Source organism: Pan paniscus, chromosome 3, assembly GCF_029289425.2.
Source record: "Pan paniscus chromosome 3, NHGRI_mPanPan1-v2.0_pri, whole genome shotgun sequence".
Lineage (NCBI taxonomy): Eukaryota > Metazoa > Chordata > Mammalia > Primates > Hominidae > Pan > Pan paniscus.
Window position 1 is genome coordinate 164,804,922 of NC_073252.2, and position 14,843 is coordinate 164,819,764.

At 35.0% G+C, this 14,843-nt stretch overlaps 1 protein-coding gene across 4 annotated transcripts in view; it reads right to left on the bottom strand.

Moving 5' to 3' along the window:
- Nucleotides 1–14,843, bottom strand: part of SPOCK3 (SPARC (osteonectin), cwcv and kazal like domains proteoglycan 3) — a 496,712-nt gene that overhangs the window by 308,174 nt on the left and 173,695 nt on the right. For 3 of the 4 annotated variants that reach the window (XM_055111986.2, XM_055111987.1, XM_003821795.3), the window contains exon 3: nucleotides 14,693–14,738. The exons of the other annotated variant lie outside the window; for it this stretch is intronic. In XM_055111986.2, coding sequence (XP_054967961.1) covers nucleotides 14,693–14,738 — 46 coding nt within the window. The remainder of the gene's footprint in view (nucleotides 1–14,692; nucleotides 14,739–14,843) is intronic. 4 annotated transcript variants of the gene reach the window in all.

A 14,843-nucleotide genomic window follows, 5' to 3' on the forward strand; every position in this document is an offset into this window, starting at 1 on the left:
ACAGAAGCAAAGACTCAGAAACAGAAACAAAATGGAGAAAGAGAAATGTCTAAATTTGACTCTAGTGAAGAGTATATGATATTTATCTGCAATGGTACAGGACTTTGTAGAGGACATATGGATATAACTACATGCTAGGACTTTGACGAGCTTACGATCTCAATCAAGAAGGCACATTAACTCTCACAAAATGAAGACCAAGTGAATTCTAAGGCAGGCATTTCTGAAGATAAGTATAGTGAACTTAAAAGAGAATGCATTTACAGTCATAAGAGGTATCTTCATAGGGAAAGTAGAGCTTGAGTTTGATAGATGACATCTTGTCATAAATGTAACTGCTTGTAACATCTAATGAGTATTTTAAAAATAGGGTAACTATAAAAATAATTTGAGTAGAGAGAAGTTATACTAAGTAGAAAGTTAAAGATTTAAAAATCAGGAAAGTACTATTTTGCTTTTGACTGAAGATGTATTCTAACAACCTGATGAGGCTAGACATATAAGTTCATATTGATTGATAACTAGTCGTAAACTTTTGTTTCTTTTTGCAAAGGCCAAATTATGACTTTTAAATCATTGTATGAATTTCCCAAAATAAGCCACTAAGAAAAATGCATAATATGAATTTATGGGTTATGTTAGAATTATTGGATTGGTTGGTTTATGAAGCTTGCCAACTCACTTAACATTATTGACCTAAACTTAAGACACTATAAAAATTTAGATTCTAACTTTGGCAGTCAGACAATGATTTTTCTATAGGCATTTTAATATTTGTCTTCACTGGGGATTCCACTATCTTTACTATCTATTTTATAACAATTGAAACTAAATGAGAAGGCTAAATGGTGGTCGAAAATATGTTAAGTAACCCTAGTGCTGTGGCTCACGCCTGTAATCCCAGCACTTGGGGAGACCCAGGCCAGCAGATAACTTGAGGTCAGGAGTTTGAAACCAGCCTGGCCAACATGGCAAAAGCCCATCTCTACACAATACAAAATTTAGCCAAGTGTGGTGATGTCCACCTGTAATCCCAGTTACTTGGGAGGCTGAGCCAGGAGAATCAATTGCTTGAACAATGGAGGCAGAGATTGCAGTGAGCCAAGATCGTGTCACTGCACTCCTGAGAGATACTTTGTATCGAAAAGAAAAGAAAATATGTTAAGTAGAACTATTCCTGAGTTCCATATATGGTTTCCTCTAGAAAGTTATAGGAAGTGTATAAAAATACTAGACATTATCTTAATTAAAGCATGTAAGAGGCAATTTCCTAAAATAATTATATATTAATTATATTGTCAAAAAAGATCTAGTATTCAACAGTAGAAGTAAATATGTTCAACTCATCATCTTTCTAGACATCTAAGACTATGTAAACAAGCATTAGTCTAGAGTTTAGATACTAGATTGTTAGGTAATTTACAAAAATGCAAAAGAAAAAAAAAGTAGTGTGTGATGTATTTCAAAAGTGAAAGTATTATACAGGTGATTTTATACTGTTTTAAAATAAGTGTCGGAAGAAACCAGACATGCCCAATATATATTATTACATAGTATTTTGTTATTCAGATGATAGGAAAACTAGAAGATCCTGACAACTGTATAAAACTGAACATACCTGGAAACTTCAACAGCTTAGGAAATAGCATTTCCTTCCATAACAAATGCCTTAGAAAAATGTATTTTCAGCTAACACATAAATTATGAAAGAATATTTCCATGGTGGAAAATGTGTAATAGAGAGAAACTTGTTTTAGTGAAGATAATTTTATGGGTTTCTAAATCTAAGGCCATATTAATTCATTTCTGATTAAGTGGAAGGATCCAGTTAGATGCAATCTCAATACAACTGGGATTGAAGAATTGAGCAGTCATAGTATATTTATTTATCCTTCATTCATTTTTATTTATCCTTGTAATTTTGGCACAATTAATTACACAATAATCATCATGACATCATGGATAAATAATGATAGATACATATGTGGGGGCAGGTATTTATGTAAAAGTGCTTGTTTACTTTGAAGAATTACTGGTGGTTGAACCATAAAAAGATAATTTATCTAGTTCTCCAATGAGAAGTGTTAACTGAAAAATCACTTAGCTTTTTTTCATATGAAAGTTAAATCTTAAACCTATGGAGATGATCAGATATGCAAAGATAGAAGCACAGCATATTCCAATGTATTTCAAGAAAAGTTAATTTTCTTTTTCTTTTTTTTTTTTTTTGAGACAGAGTTTTGCTCTTGTCACCCAGGCTGGAGTGCAATGGCATGATTTCAGCTCACTGCAAACTCTGCCTCCTGGGTTCAAGCATCTTTGAAGTTTTTATTGTCTTTGAGTTATTTCCCTACTTACTAACAAAAAAGGTTCAAAACTGAATTATAAAATATTTGTAAGTAAAGTGGGTACAATACTAGCAAATTTCAAATTCTTTAGGATATTAGCTTCTCCACAAAACAAAGTATACTGTCTAAAGATTGGAAGAGAAGTACAGGTTGATTACACGTGGAACTTTTAGAGGGTTTATGTGAAAGCAAACAAACACACTAGACTCGCTGGTGTCTCAATGAGGATTTTGAAATACAAACTCAGATTATATCACCTCTTTTTTATATAGACCATGAGTCAGTTTGAGGAGCAATGCAAATAGATTTATTTTGACCTGAGAAAGGACTTTTAAATAATATTTGGTACAAAATATTCATTAGAATCAGAAAAATCATGCTCTAAAATCTAGATATTAAGTGATGTATTATCAGATGAATGCTAAATTTATCTAAAGATCATTTATAAAGATCAGACATTAGAGGCAGTCAGTTTAAAACACTATATTTCGAGATTCTAAAAATTAGAATACAAGTTACAAACACCTCATATGCTCTCTTGTGGAACAATTTTATATATGATTCAACAACATATGCCAAATGATTGACCCTTTAGCTGCCTGTGTTCACCTGTGCCATTGCCACCATGTCTTCTCATGAAAAGGGTATACTCTGAGTTGAGAAATAAACCAGGTAAGCTGATTATAAATCGGTATTTCATAACAAAAGAGTAAATGTCCTTCAAAACCACAAATACAAAATTCCAAACCTCCGCTACACCACTTACTAGCTTTGTATCTACTTTTTAAGGTAGTGTAAGTGTCTTCTATAAAATACTTGACATATAGGGAGTGTGTGTTCAATGGAGGCAATGATTTTTCTTTGGGGGTTTTCTTGCTTCCCACAATTTATTCTCAAAGCCCTTTGGTACCTGCTTCTGGCACCAGATCTGAAAGGTGAATAGGTTAGTTAAAATTCTCTGACACTTTGGACTGTTTTAATAAGAACTCTTTCTACACAAAATTCTCAGTACTACTAAAGAAAATGACAGAAATGAATTATTTTGATAAGCCATTGCTAGTACCCTATGATTCTCTACTATACCTGCATAAAATAACAAATTTTGGAGTTTGAAACACAATCACATTCACAACCATTGGGATAAATTTTAATTTAAAATAATAATAATGTTGACAAGGATGAGGAAAAATTGGAACCCTGTGGATTGCCGGTGAGAATATAAAAGCATGCAGTAGCTGTCGAGAACAATATGGTTGTTTCCCAAATAAATACGATTACCATATGATCCAGCAATTCCATTTCCAGGTATATAACCAAGAGAACTGAAAGCAGAGACCCAAACATATTTAGACACACACATTCATAGAAGCATTATTCACAATAGCCAAAAGGTGGATGTAACATAAGTGTCTATGGATAGATGAACAGAGAAACAAAATGTGGGATATACATACAATAAAATATTACTCAGCCTTAAAAAGTGGGAAATTCTGACACATGCTACAACATGGCTGAGCCTTGAAGACATTACACTAAGTGAAATAAGTGAACCACAAAAGGACAAAGATTGTATGATTCCACTTATAGGAGATGTCTGGAAAAGTCAAATTCAAAGAAACAGAAAGCACAATTGGGGTTGCCAAGTGCTGAGGGGAAGAGAGAAAGGAGAGTTATTGTCTAATGCATGTATAGTTTCAGTTCATACCCAATAAACTGAAGATAGTCATTAAGGGGAAGATGAAAAGAGTCCTGGAGATGGATAATAACAATGATTGCAAAACGATATGAATGTACGTAATGCCCCTGAACTATATTCCTAAAAATGGTTAAAATGGTAAATTTTATCTTATATATATTTTACTGTAATTTTTTAAAAAGGAAAATAATAAAAAAAAGCCTAAGCACACACACCAAAGTGCCCAGATTAATTAAATCAAAACATTCAGGGATCAAGAGATCAATTGAATCAAAACATTCAGGGATCAAGCCTAGACAACTATACTTTTTAAATGAGTATGAAGTAATTCTCCTGCACAGCAAGGACTGAGAATCACTTCTCTAGCCAGCAGAGGCCTCCTGGTAAAAGTATGACTTTCTATGTATGTCCAGAGTTTTTTCAATCTTAATAATTCTTCTTGTTGTGTTAGATTAACAAGGCTTCAGATTATAATATTGTTTCTTTCTTTGTTTTTTCCAAGACAAACTGTATCCAGCTTTATTAAAGATACTTTCCATAAACAATCATGCTATTTCAGGAAGGACATGGGCAGACAATCATTAGCAGTATACAACAACTTTCAAACTCCCTTCTTCAATGGACTAGCAAAACACAGAAAACCACTGTAAAACCCAATGAAGTCTTCATCTGATGCTCTGAACAGGGAAAGTTTAGAGTGAGGGTTGACATTTCACACTTAGCATGTTGTTTAACAACTTTTCACAAGCCGACCCTGACTTTGACCTGACCCCCAATCATTGGTTATCAGGGTGTCAGGCAATCTGGACTTTGCAGTGATGCCACTGAGGTGGCGCCTGTCAAAAGAGCAGTGGTTCCATTTCTAGATTGTGTGTCTTCACTTAAATTCTGCCATTGTCATTTCACTTCCTGAAAGTCAGGGTCGGCTTGTGAAGAATATTGTTTCTTAAATCACTGAACACCTTCTAAATTAATTTGATTAACTTCCTGCTCTATATATTTGATTACAATTTAATAACATATAAGGAAATGGAAAGTAGATGTAATTTGCCTTCTTGCACACCTATGTAGGCTAATGTGATATGAAGTAAATCAAGTATTATATAGTAATCTTGATTTTACCTTATGAATTAAAAACACAGACCTTTACACAGTATTTATTATTTTATGGAACATGTACTTTCATTTGGTATAGAACAAAACAATCAAAGATTTTTGGTGCTATATTTTATGGGCTATGGTGTAAAACAAATAAAACACCATCATTGTATAAAGAAGTAAGAATTGGATAATGAAATAAATTTCTCATTTAGAAGCCCTATGTAGTTCTTAGGTAATAAATCTGACATAGAATAAATGAGCATTTACTGTTGGTTTCTAGCTTGAATATAATTTCTTAGCAGGTTTTCCTCAGGGATACAAAGGACTTCTATGATCTAAGGTAGCCAATATGGATGATACAACCAATGTAGGATATATACATTGATAAGATTATTAGAAGTTGAATATCTAAACAGGGAACTTGTCCAAAAATATTCAAAACTCCTAAATCAATTCATGTGAATTAATCAAATAAAGGCTCAGAATTTACATTTCTAAATGACTGAAAGCACTTTCAGAAAATACTGTAATCATGTAATCATCCTTGCATGTTTCCTCCACTGAATTTCAATACTGGGAACACCAATTTTTCCACTAGAAAAATGCCAAAAGTCCCTAAGCTCTTAAACAAAGCAGCATTATGATACCACCATGCCCCTATTGTGAAGCATGGATCAGACCTTTCTATTGTTTCAGAATACTGTCAATAAATGCCATCTGAAAGCATAAAAAATAAATGATACTCATGTAAATAAGTAAAAATTAAAGACATCTGGGAGACAGCCAATATTGATATTGTCTAATCTACATAAACTATTCCTTAAGAAGTATAATAATAATGCATTTTAAGAAGAGGAAGCTAAGTTAGGAGTGCATTTCCTCAAACACTAGTCTTTTTCAGTTTCGGAAATAATTACACCCATAATACTATGAACAGCTCTGTTCATTGAAGGGAATAAAAGCTCCAGATGAAATCTTAACAGCTTTTCCTTTGTAGCCAAATACTGATCGCAAAAGGACATATCAGGCTGTGAATGTTATTATATGTGAGACGTTTTGCAAATGGATGGAAAAAATGATGGGAATCAGATAAAGCTCTAAGAAATGATTCTGAAGCAATAAATACAATGGATAAGTATATGGCTAAACACATGACTGCCCTTCCAAAGAGCTGGTTTTTGTTTTTTTTTTTTCTCAAAACTGCCTTTCCCCAGACCCTCTAATTCTTGCCAGAATGCTTCCTCTAGTTATAAGTTTAGCTGCCGTGTATCTGTCTCTCATGGCTAGATTATCTGAGCTGCTTGAGTTTAGAAATGGTTTCCTCACATACATCCTCTTTGGGAACTTTCATTGAATTATCTGCAATATTGGCCACACGCTGTGGCTCACACAAGTAATCCCAGCACTTTGGGAGGCCAAGGGGCAGATCACCTGAGTTCAAGAGTTGGAGACCACCCTGACCAACATGGTGAAACACTGTCTCTACTAAAAATACTAAAATTAGCCAGGTGTGGTGGAGGGTACCTGTAATCCTAGCTACTCAGGAGGCTGAGGCAGGAGAATTGCTTGAACCCAGGAGGGAGAGGTTGCAATGAGCCGAGATCAGGCCACTGCACTCCAGCCTGGGCGACAGAGTGAGACTCCATCTCAAAAATAAATAAATAAATAAACAAATAAATAAAAAAAAGAGAATTAACTGCAATCTAATGAACCAGTAGGAGTTAGGCTGCCCTTCCTGAGAGGCTCTGATTTAAGAAGAAAGCACACAATGAAACCGCTGAGAAAAGACAGAAGGATGCTGACCTAAGCCACAGCTACACTTCTTGCCCCTAATTCAACATCCCCAAAAATGTGGAGGAGCAGGAGAAACACATCAAGAAATGAAACGGGTTTGTTCTTATATCTCTGGATCTCTGTATATTGATCTTCTTCATTTTTAATTTATTCATAATAATTTACTGCCATGGTAGAGAACAAGTAGGGACACTCCAAGTTCCTTTGGATAGCAAAGTTAGGAAAACCTAGAAAGCATATTTTCCTTCTAAATCTTTCACCTTAGGACACCTAGAAATTTATGATATTTATCGTGTGCTGGAGAAAATAACACTTAAATAAAAGGTGATCCTTGTAGATAGGGTACCTCAGTTCAAGCAGATTCTCTGAGCAACTGTCAAGATTCACTGCTAGGAACTTTACTGATGTATCCGTTACACACCAATATCAATTTATGACCACAAACAAGGCAGATTTAACACAGTGAATGGAAAGTTGTGAATATTTATTTTTGAAAGCTACAGCATATTCATCTAAAGCATTGATTAATTGTTTAAAATCTTTATCACGCTACCACCTAGGTTCACACCTGCATTTTCCCTTCAGTTTATTTATCATAGTAAATGTAGCAAAGCATATACATTTTATGCCTTATTCAAGATGTATGTCCTCATCAAAACAATTTTTCAGGTAATTTCTGTCATGTCAACTCATGATTAACTGCACTAATGAAGAGAAGTAATATCACAGAAAAATCAGTGTGGAGATGCCCAGAACAATATATTGTTGGTATTGGCATGCTTTAGCTCATTTTGCAGCAGATTACCATCATCAAAATAGTTTTTACTTAAGCTCATTTGAAAACATTTTATTTCCCCAAAACTCTTACTGTTTTAGTGGTAAAACATAAAGAAACTGGAAAAATGATTGATTAAAAGAAACTTAAATGAGATGAAAAATATGTCACGGTTAAACCAAAAGGTAGATCAGGTGTACACAAACAATTAGTTTATTTTATCAAATTTGCAAGTGTAAATGTGTCTGTCCAAGTGAAAATATGTAATCGATATGTTTATGTACGTATGTATGTATTGGTATGCATATATAGAAAGGAGTTTTGTGCTGAGAATTTACACCATTCATATTATGAAATATTAATTAACATTTTCATTGGTGACACCTTAATTTCTTCATGCTTTATGGTGCATTCTATAGAAATTAAAGTAGAAGATAACTTTAAATGCATATATTAATTGTTAAAATAGTATAAATATCAGTATAAAAATATAATGACAACGTAACTTTTTCTTCACTTTTTTAAGAAAACATGCAAACCTCTTATAAATGAAATAGGGGAAAATCAACTTATAGTGATCTAATATGGATGTCCATAATTCAGTGAAAAATATGGTAAATTAAAAACTAAAAATACTCATAAAAAGTTGTCTTTTAAATGATTTTATGTTCAATACATCAATAAGCTTTTGAAAATAATACTTGAGAGGGGAGCCAAGATGGCCGAATAGGAACAGCTCCGGTCTACAGCTCCCAGCGTGAGCAATGCAGAAGATGGGTGATTTCTGCATTTCCATCTGAGGTACTGGGTTCATCTCACTAGGGAGTGCCAGACAGTGGGCGCAGGACAGTGAGTGCAGCGCACCGTGCGTGAGCCAAAGCAGGGCGAGGCATTGCCTCACATGGGAAGCGCAAGGGGTCAGGGAGTTCCCTTTCCTAGTTAAAGAAAGGGGTGACAGACAGCACCTGGAAAATCGGGTCACTCCCACCCGAATACTGCGCTTTTCCGACGGGCTTAAAAAACGGTGCACCAGGAGATTATATCCCACACATGGCTCAGAGGGTCCTACGCCCACGGAGTCTCACTGATTGCTAGCACAGCAGTCTGAGATCAAACTGCAAGGCTGCAGCGAGGCTGGGGGAGGGAGCCCGCCATTGCCCAGGCTTGCTTAGGTAAACAAAGCAGCCAGGAAGTGCGAACTGGGTGGAGCACCACACCACACCTATTCCAAAATTGACCACATAGTTGGAAGTAAAGCTCTCCTCAGCAAATGTAAAAGATCGGAAATTTTAACAAACTGTCTCTCAGACTACAGTGCAATCAAACTAGAACTCAGGATTAAGAAACTCACTCAAAACCACTCAACTACATGGAAACTGAACAACCTGCTCCTGAATGACTACTGGGTACATAACGAAATGAAGGCAGAAATAAAGATGTTCTTTGAAACCAACGAGAACAAAGACACAACATACCAGAATCTCTGGGACACATTCAAAGCAGTGTGTAGAGGGAAATTTATAGCACTAAATGCCCACAAGAGAAAGCAGGAAAGATCTAAAATTGACACCCTAACATCACAATTAAAAGAACTAGAAAAGCAAGAGCAAACACATTCAAAAGCTAGCAGAAGGCAAGAAATAACTAAAATTAGAGCAGAACTGAAGGAAATAGAGACACAAAAAACACTTCACAAATTAATGAATCCAGTAGCTGGTTTTTTGAAAGGATCAACAAAATTGATAGACCACTAGCAAGACTAATAAAGAAGAAAAGAGAGAAGAATCAAATAGAGGCAATAAAAAATGATAAAGGGGATATCACCACTGATCCCACAGAAATACAAACTACCATCAGAGAATACTACAAACACCTGTACGCAAATAAACTAGAAAATCTAGAAGAAATGGATAAATTCCTGGACACATACACCCTCCCAAGGCTAAACCAGGAAGAAGTTGACTCTCTGAATAGACTAATAACAGGCTGTGAAATTGTGGCAATATTCAATAGCTTATCAACCAAAAAGAGTCCAGGACCAGATGGATTCACAGCCGAATTCTACCAGAGGTACAAGGAGGAACTGGTACCATTCCTTCTGAAACTATTCCAATCAATAGAAAAAGAGGGAATCCTCCCTAACTCATTTTATGAGGCCAGCATCATCCTGATACCAAAGCTGGGCAGAGACACAACAAAAAAAGATAATTTTAGACCAATATCCTTGATGAACATTGATGCAAAAATCCTCAATAAAATACTGGCAAACGGAATCCAGCAGCACATCAAAAAGCTTATCCACCATGATCAAGTAGGCTTCATCCCTGGGATGAAAGGCTGGTTCAATATACTCAAATCAATAAATGTAATCCAGCATATAAACAGAGCCAAAGACAAAAACCACATGATTATCTCAATAGATGCAGAAGAGGCCTTTGACAAAATTCAACAACTCTTCATGCTAAAAACTCTCAATAAATTAGGTATTGGTGGGACATAGCTCAAAATAATAAGAGCTATCTATGACAAACCCACAGCCAATATCATACTAAATGGGCAAAAACTGGAAGCATTCCCTTTGAAAACTGGCACAAGACAGGGATGCCTTCTCTCACCACTCCTATTCAACATAGTGTTGGAAGTTCTGGCCAGGGCAATTAGGCAGGAGAAGGAAATAAAGGGTATTCAATTAGGAAAAGAGGAAGTCAAATTGTCCCTGTTTGCAGACGACATGATTGTATATCTAGAAAACCCCATTGTCTCAGCCCAAAATCTCCTTAAGCTGATAAGCAACTTCAGCAAAGTCTCAGGATACAAAATCAATGTACAAAAATCACAAGCATTCTTATACACCAACAACAGACGAACAGAGAGCCAAATCATGAGTGAACTCCCATTCACAATTGCTTCAAAGAGAATAAAATACCTAGGAATCCAACTTACAAGGGATGTGAAGGACCTCTTCAAGGAGAACTACAAACCACTGCTCAATGAAATAAAAGAGGATACAAACAAATGGAAGAATAGTCCATGCTCGTGGGCAGGAAGAATCAATATCATGAAAATGGCCATAATGCCCAAGGTAATTTACAGATTCAATGCCATCCCCATCAAGCTACCAATGACTTTCTTCACAGAATTGGAAAAAACTACTTTAAAGTTCATATGGAACCAAAAAAGAGCCCGCATCGCCAAGTCAATCCTAAGCCAAAAGAACAAAGCTGGAGGCATCACACTACCTGACTTCAAACTATACTACAAGGCTACAGTAACCAAAACAGCATGGTACTGGTACCAAAACAGAGATATAGATCAATGGAACAGAACAGAGCCCCCAGAAATAACGCCGCATATCTTCAACTACCTGGTCTTTGACAAACCTGACAAAAACAAGCAATGGGGAAAGGATTCCCTATTTAATCAATGGTGCTGGGAAAACTGGCTAGCCATATGTAGAAAGCTGAAACTGGATCCCTTCCTTACACCTTATACAAAAATTAATTCAAGATGGATTAAAGACCTAAACGTTAGACCTAAAACCATAAAAACCCTAGAAGAAAACCTAGGCAATACGATTCAGGACATAGGCATGGGCAAGGACTTCATGTCTAAAACACCAAAAGCAGTGGCAACAAAAGCCAAAATAGACAAATGGGATCTAATTAAACTAAAGAGCTTCTGCACAGCAAAAGAAACTACCATCAGAGTCAACAGGCGACCTACAAAATGGGAGAAAATTTTCACAACCTACTCATCTGACAAAGGGCTAATATCCAGAATCTACAAAGAACTCAAACAAATTTACAAGAAAAAAACAAACAACCCCATCAAAAAGTGGGCAAAGGACATGAAGAGACACTTCTCAAAAGAAGACATTTATGCAGCCAAAAAACACATGAAAAAATGCTCACCATCACTGGCCATCAGAGAAATGCAAATCAAAACCACAATGAGATACCATCTCACACCAGTTAGAATGGCAATCATTAAAAAGTCAGGAAACAACAGGTGCTGGAGAGGATGTGGAGAAATAGGAACACTTTTACATTGTTGGTGGGACTGTAAACTAGTTCAACCCTTGTGGAAGTCAGTGTGGCGATTCCTCAGGGATCTAGAACTAGAAATACCATTTGACCCAGCCATCCCATTACTGGGTATATACCCAAAGGACTATAAATCATGCTGCTATAAAGACACATGCACACGTATGTTTATTGCGGCACTATTCACAATAGCAAAGACTTGGAACCAACCCAAATGTCCAACAATGATAGACTGGATTAAGTAAATGTGGCACATATACACAATGGAATACTATGCAGCTATAAAAAATGATGAGTTCATGTCCTTTATAGGGACATGGATGAAATTGGAAATCATCATTCTCAGTAAACCATCACAAGGACAAAAAACCAAACACCGCATATTCTCACTCATAGGTGGGAATTGAACAATGAGAACACATGAACACAGGAAGGGGAACATCACACTCTGGGGACTGTTGTGGGGTGGGGGGAGTGGGGAGGGATAGCTTTAGGAGATATACCTAATGCTAAATGATGAGTTAATGGGTGCAGCACACCAGCATGGCACATGTATACATATGTAACTAACCTGCACATTGTGCACATGTACCCTAAAACTTAAAGTATAATAATAATAAAATAAAAAAAAGAAAGAAAATATAGGACTTGAACACAATGGAGTACTATTCAGCCATAAAAAGAATGAGATCCTGTCATTTGCAACATGGATGGAACTGGAGGTCATTATGTTAAGCAAAATAAACCAGGCACAGAAAAAAAGAAAAAGATAAAACAAACAAAAAAGAAAATAATACTTGAAGGAAGAGTCTGTCACCAAGAAAAGCAAGAAACATACTAGAAATGAACATATCTCATGTCTTTTCTATCTAGATGATGGACACTATTTAGATGGAAATAGGATTATTTTGCTCACTCCTCAGTGTGGTCTACAACTAGCTGGTCAATTTGACTCAAAGCCAAAAACAAATACACATATCTCAATCTAATTTTTGTTCGATTTTTATTTTTTTGATACAAAACTTTCTTACATGTTTATCAACTATATATGTTCAAGAAATCAAAACTTGAGATCAGATAGTCTAAAAAATACTGTTTTAACATATAGAAATAAAGCTTTGTTCAAGTAAATGTGCATTTTTAAAGCATAAACTTCAAAATATCATCGGGATGCCATTATTTCTTGTTAGTGTTATCATATGAGTGGTAATATTGCATAGCAGTTAGGAAACAGGTTTGGGGGTTCAGACTGACTGAATCTAAATCTCCACTCTGCCACCTGAGCAGGAGCTTAACTAACTGCTTTCAATATCTTAACTTCTTCATCTACCTTGCAGGGTTATAACAACTAAATTAAGTAATATATATCAAACACTTGGAGTAGTGACTCAAAATATGACATTCTTCATAAACATTAGCTATTATCATGTCATAAGCTTATCCCTGCCTGACAAACATAATATTTTTAAGTTAGTAGGTTAAAAACCTCTCTTAATATTAAAGCAAATCAATCTTGTATCATTAATTGTTTGGAAGACTCTCAAATAGCATTCTTTTTTATGAGAGATAAATTGCAATTCAACACATTGTCATGCACACATAAAGGAAAATAAAAGCATCTTTATTATAACTGGATGCACCAAGTATGACAAATTCCATAGCTCACACCCATTTTACAAGGTTTGTGATTCCATCATAAAAATTCATTTCCCAAGAAAGCCAGTAAATAACATCTCTGTCTGCATGTCATTATTTTTTTATTGCCTGTGTTTTAGAGCATTGGCTTGACTTATTAGTAACAAATTCAAAATTAATTCTTTTAGAATTTTAAAATGCTGATCTCACAAACAAACACTGGATAATAGTGAAATCAAATGAAATATATAAGAAAAAAGTCATTTTAAGAAGATATTAGATTTGAATGACTGTTTCAGACTCCATGTTAATACCAATGTTGATGATGGTCTATGTCTAGGTCCACACAGGTGGTTTCTCACTCATACAGCTTGGTAGTTGTAGCAGTCACCCCAAATATTAAGTAAAAATCTGGTAACATAGCAAAATACTCTGAGCTCCTTTAAATAACATATTGTGTCTTCATCATCTAATCACTTACTAAACACTCTTACAAAAACTTCTATTTTTAAGTCTGACTACTTCACAAAGTATTATCTTTTGCACGGTTACTATATACTCTATGTAAAGAATAAATTTTTTTTCTACTTTGCAGAGACTACAGAAAGTTACAAAAAGAAACTTTAAAAGTAAGATACTTTTTAAATGTGAACTTTAGTAAACAAATCTCTTTAGTCATTTATGTAACTATGATTGCTTGGGGCTTGATGTGTCCATTCTCATTGCACATGTAGAAGTATTTTCATTTTCATCCCTATTTCCTGTTTTCTTTTTAAAGGTAAGTTAATCAGAATTGCAAACTGTTTGAAAGGAGGTGGGGAAGCCCTAATTTTGTATAACACGTTTCCTTTTGGGGCTTGTTAAGACCCCAGCTGAGTCTAATTACTAATTTACTAGTCTTAAAGGAAACCTTTTATTAATTGGAAAAGAGGCAAAAAAAGCCATTTGTTTTAAAAGTTTGTACAAATAAATCTATTGCCCAGTGAATGTACTTGAAAACTGGATGAAGTGACTTGTATCTACTGATAAAAATAAACCTGGTAAGGTTCAGAAGCCCAAATCAGTCATCTAAAACATGTATCTAAAAATAAAAGACATCCTGACATAATCATGATAACTAATTAGCTTACTTCTAAAAATATTATGCTGAAATATAAGTAATTATTGCACAAATTTTTCCATTCATGTAAGCTCTTCTATTTAGTATTTTCAAGCCTAACCAGATAATAAATATCATTTCTAAAAGTACAATGATTATGAACATGTAAAGGTTTTTATTTTAAAATAGTTAGATTCTTACCCTGATTGAAGGGTTTTCCTGGACTCCAAGTGCGGAAATAATCATCCTAAGGGGGAAAATAATGTGAATTGAGTGTATACGAGTAATTAAAATGCAAGGGTTCATATAAAATCTAAAATTAAATATGAAACACAGAAGCTGTATACAAACC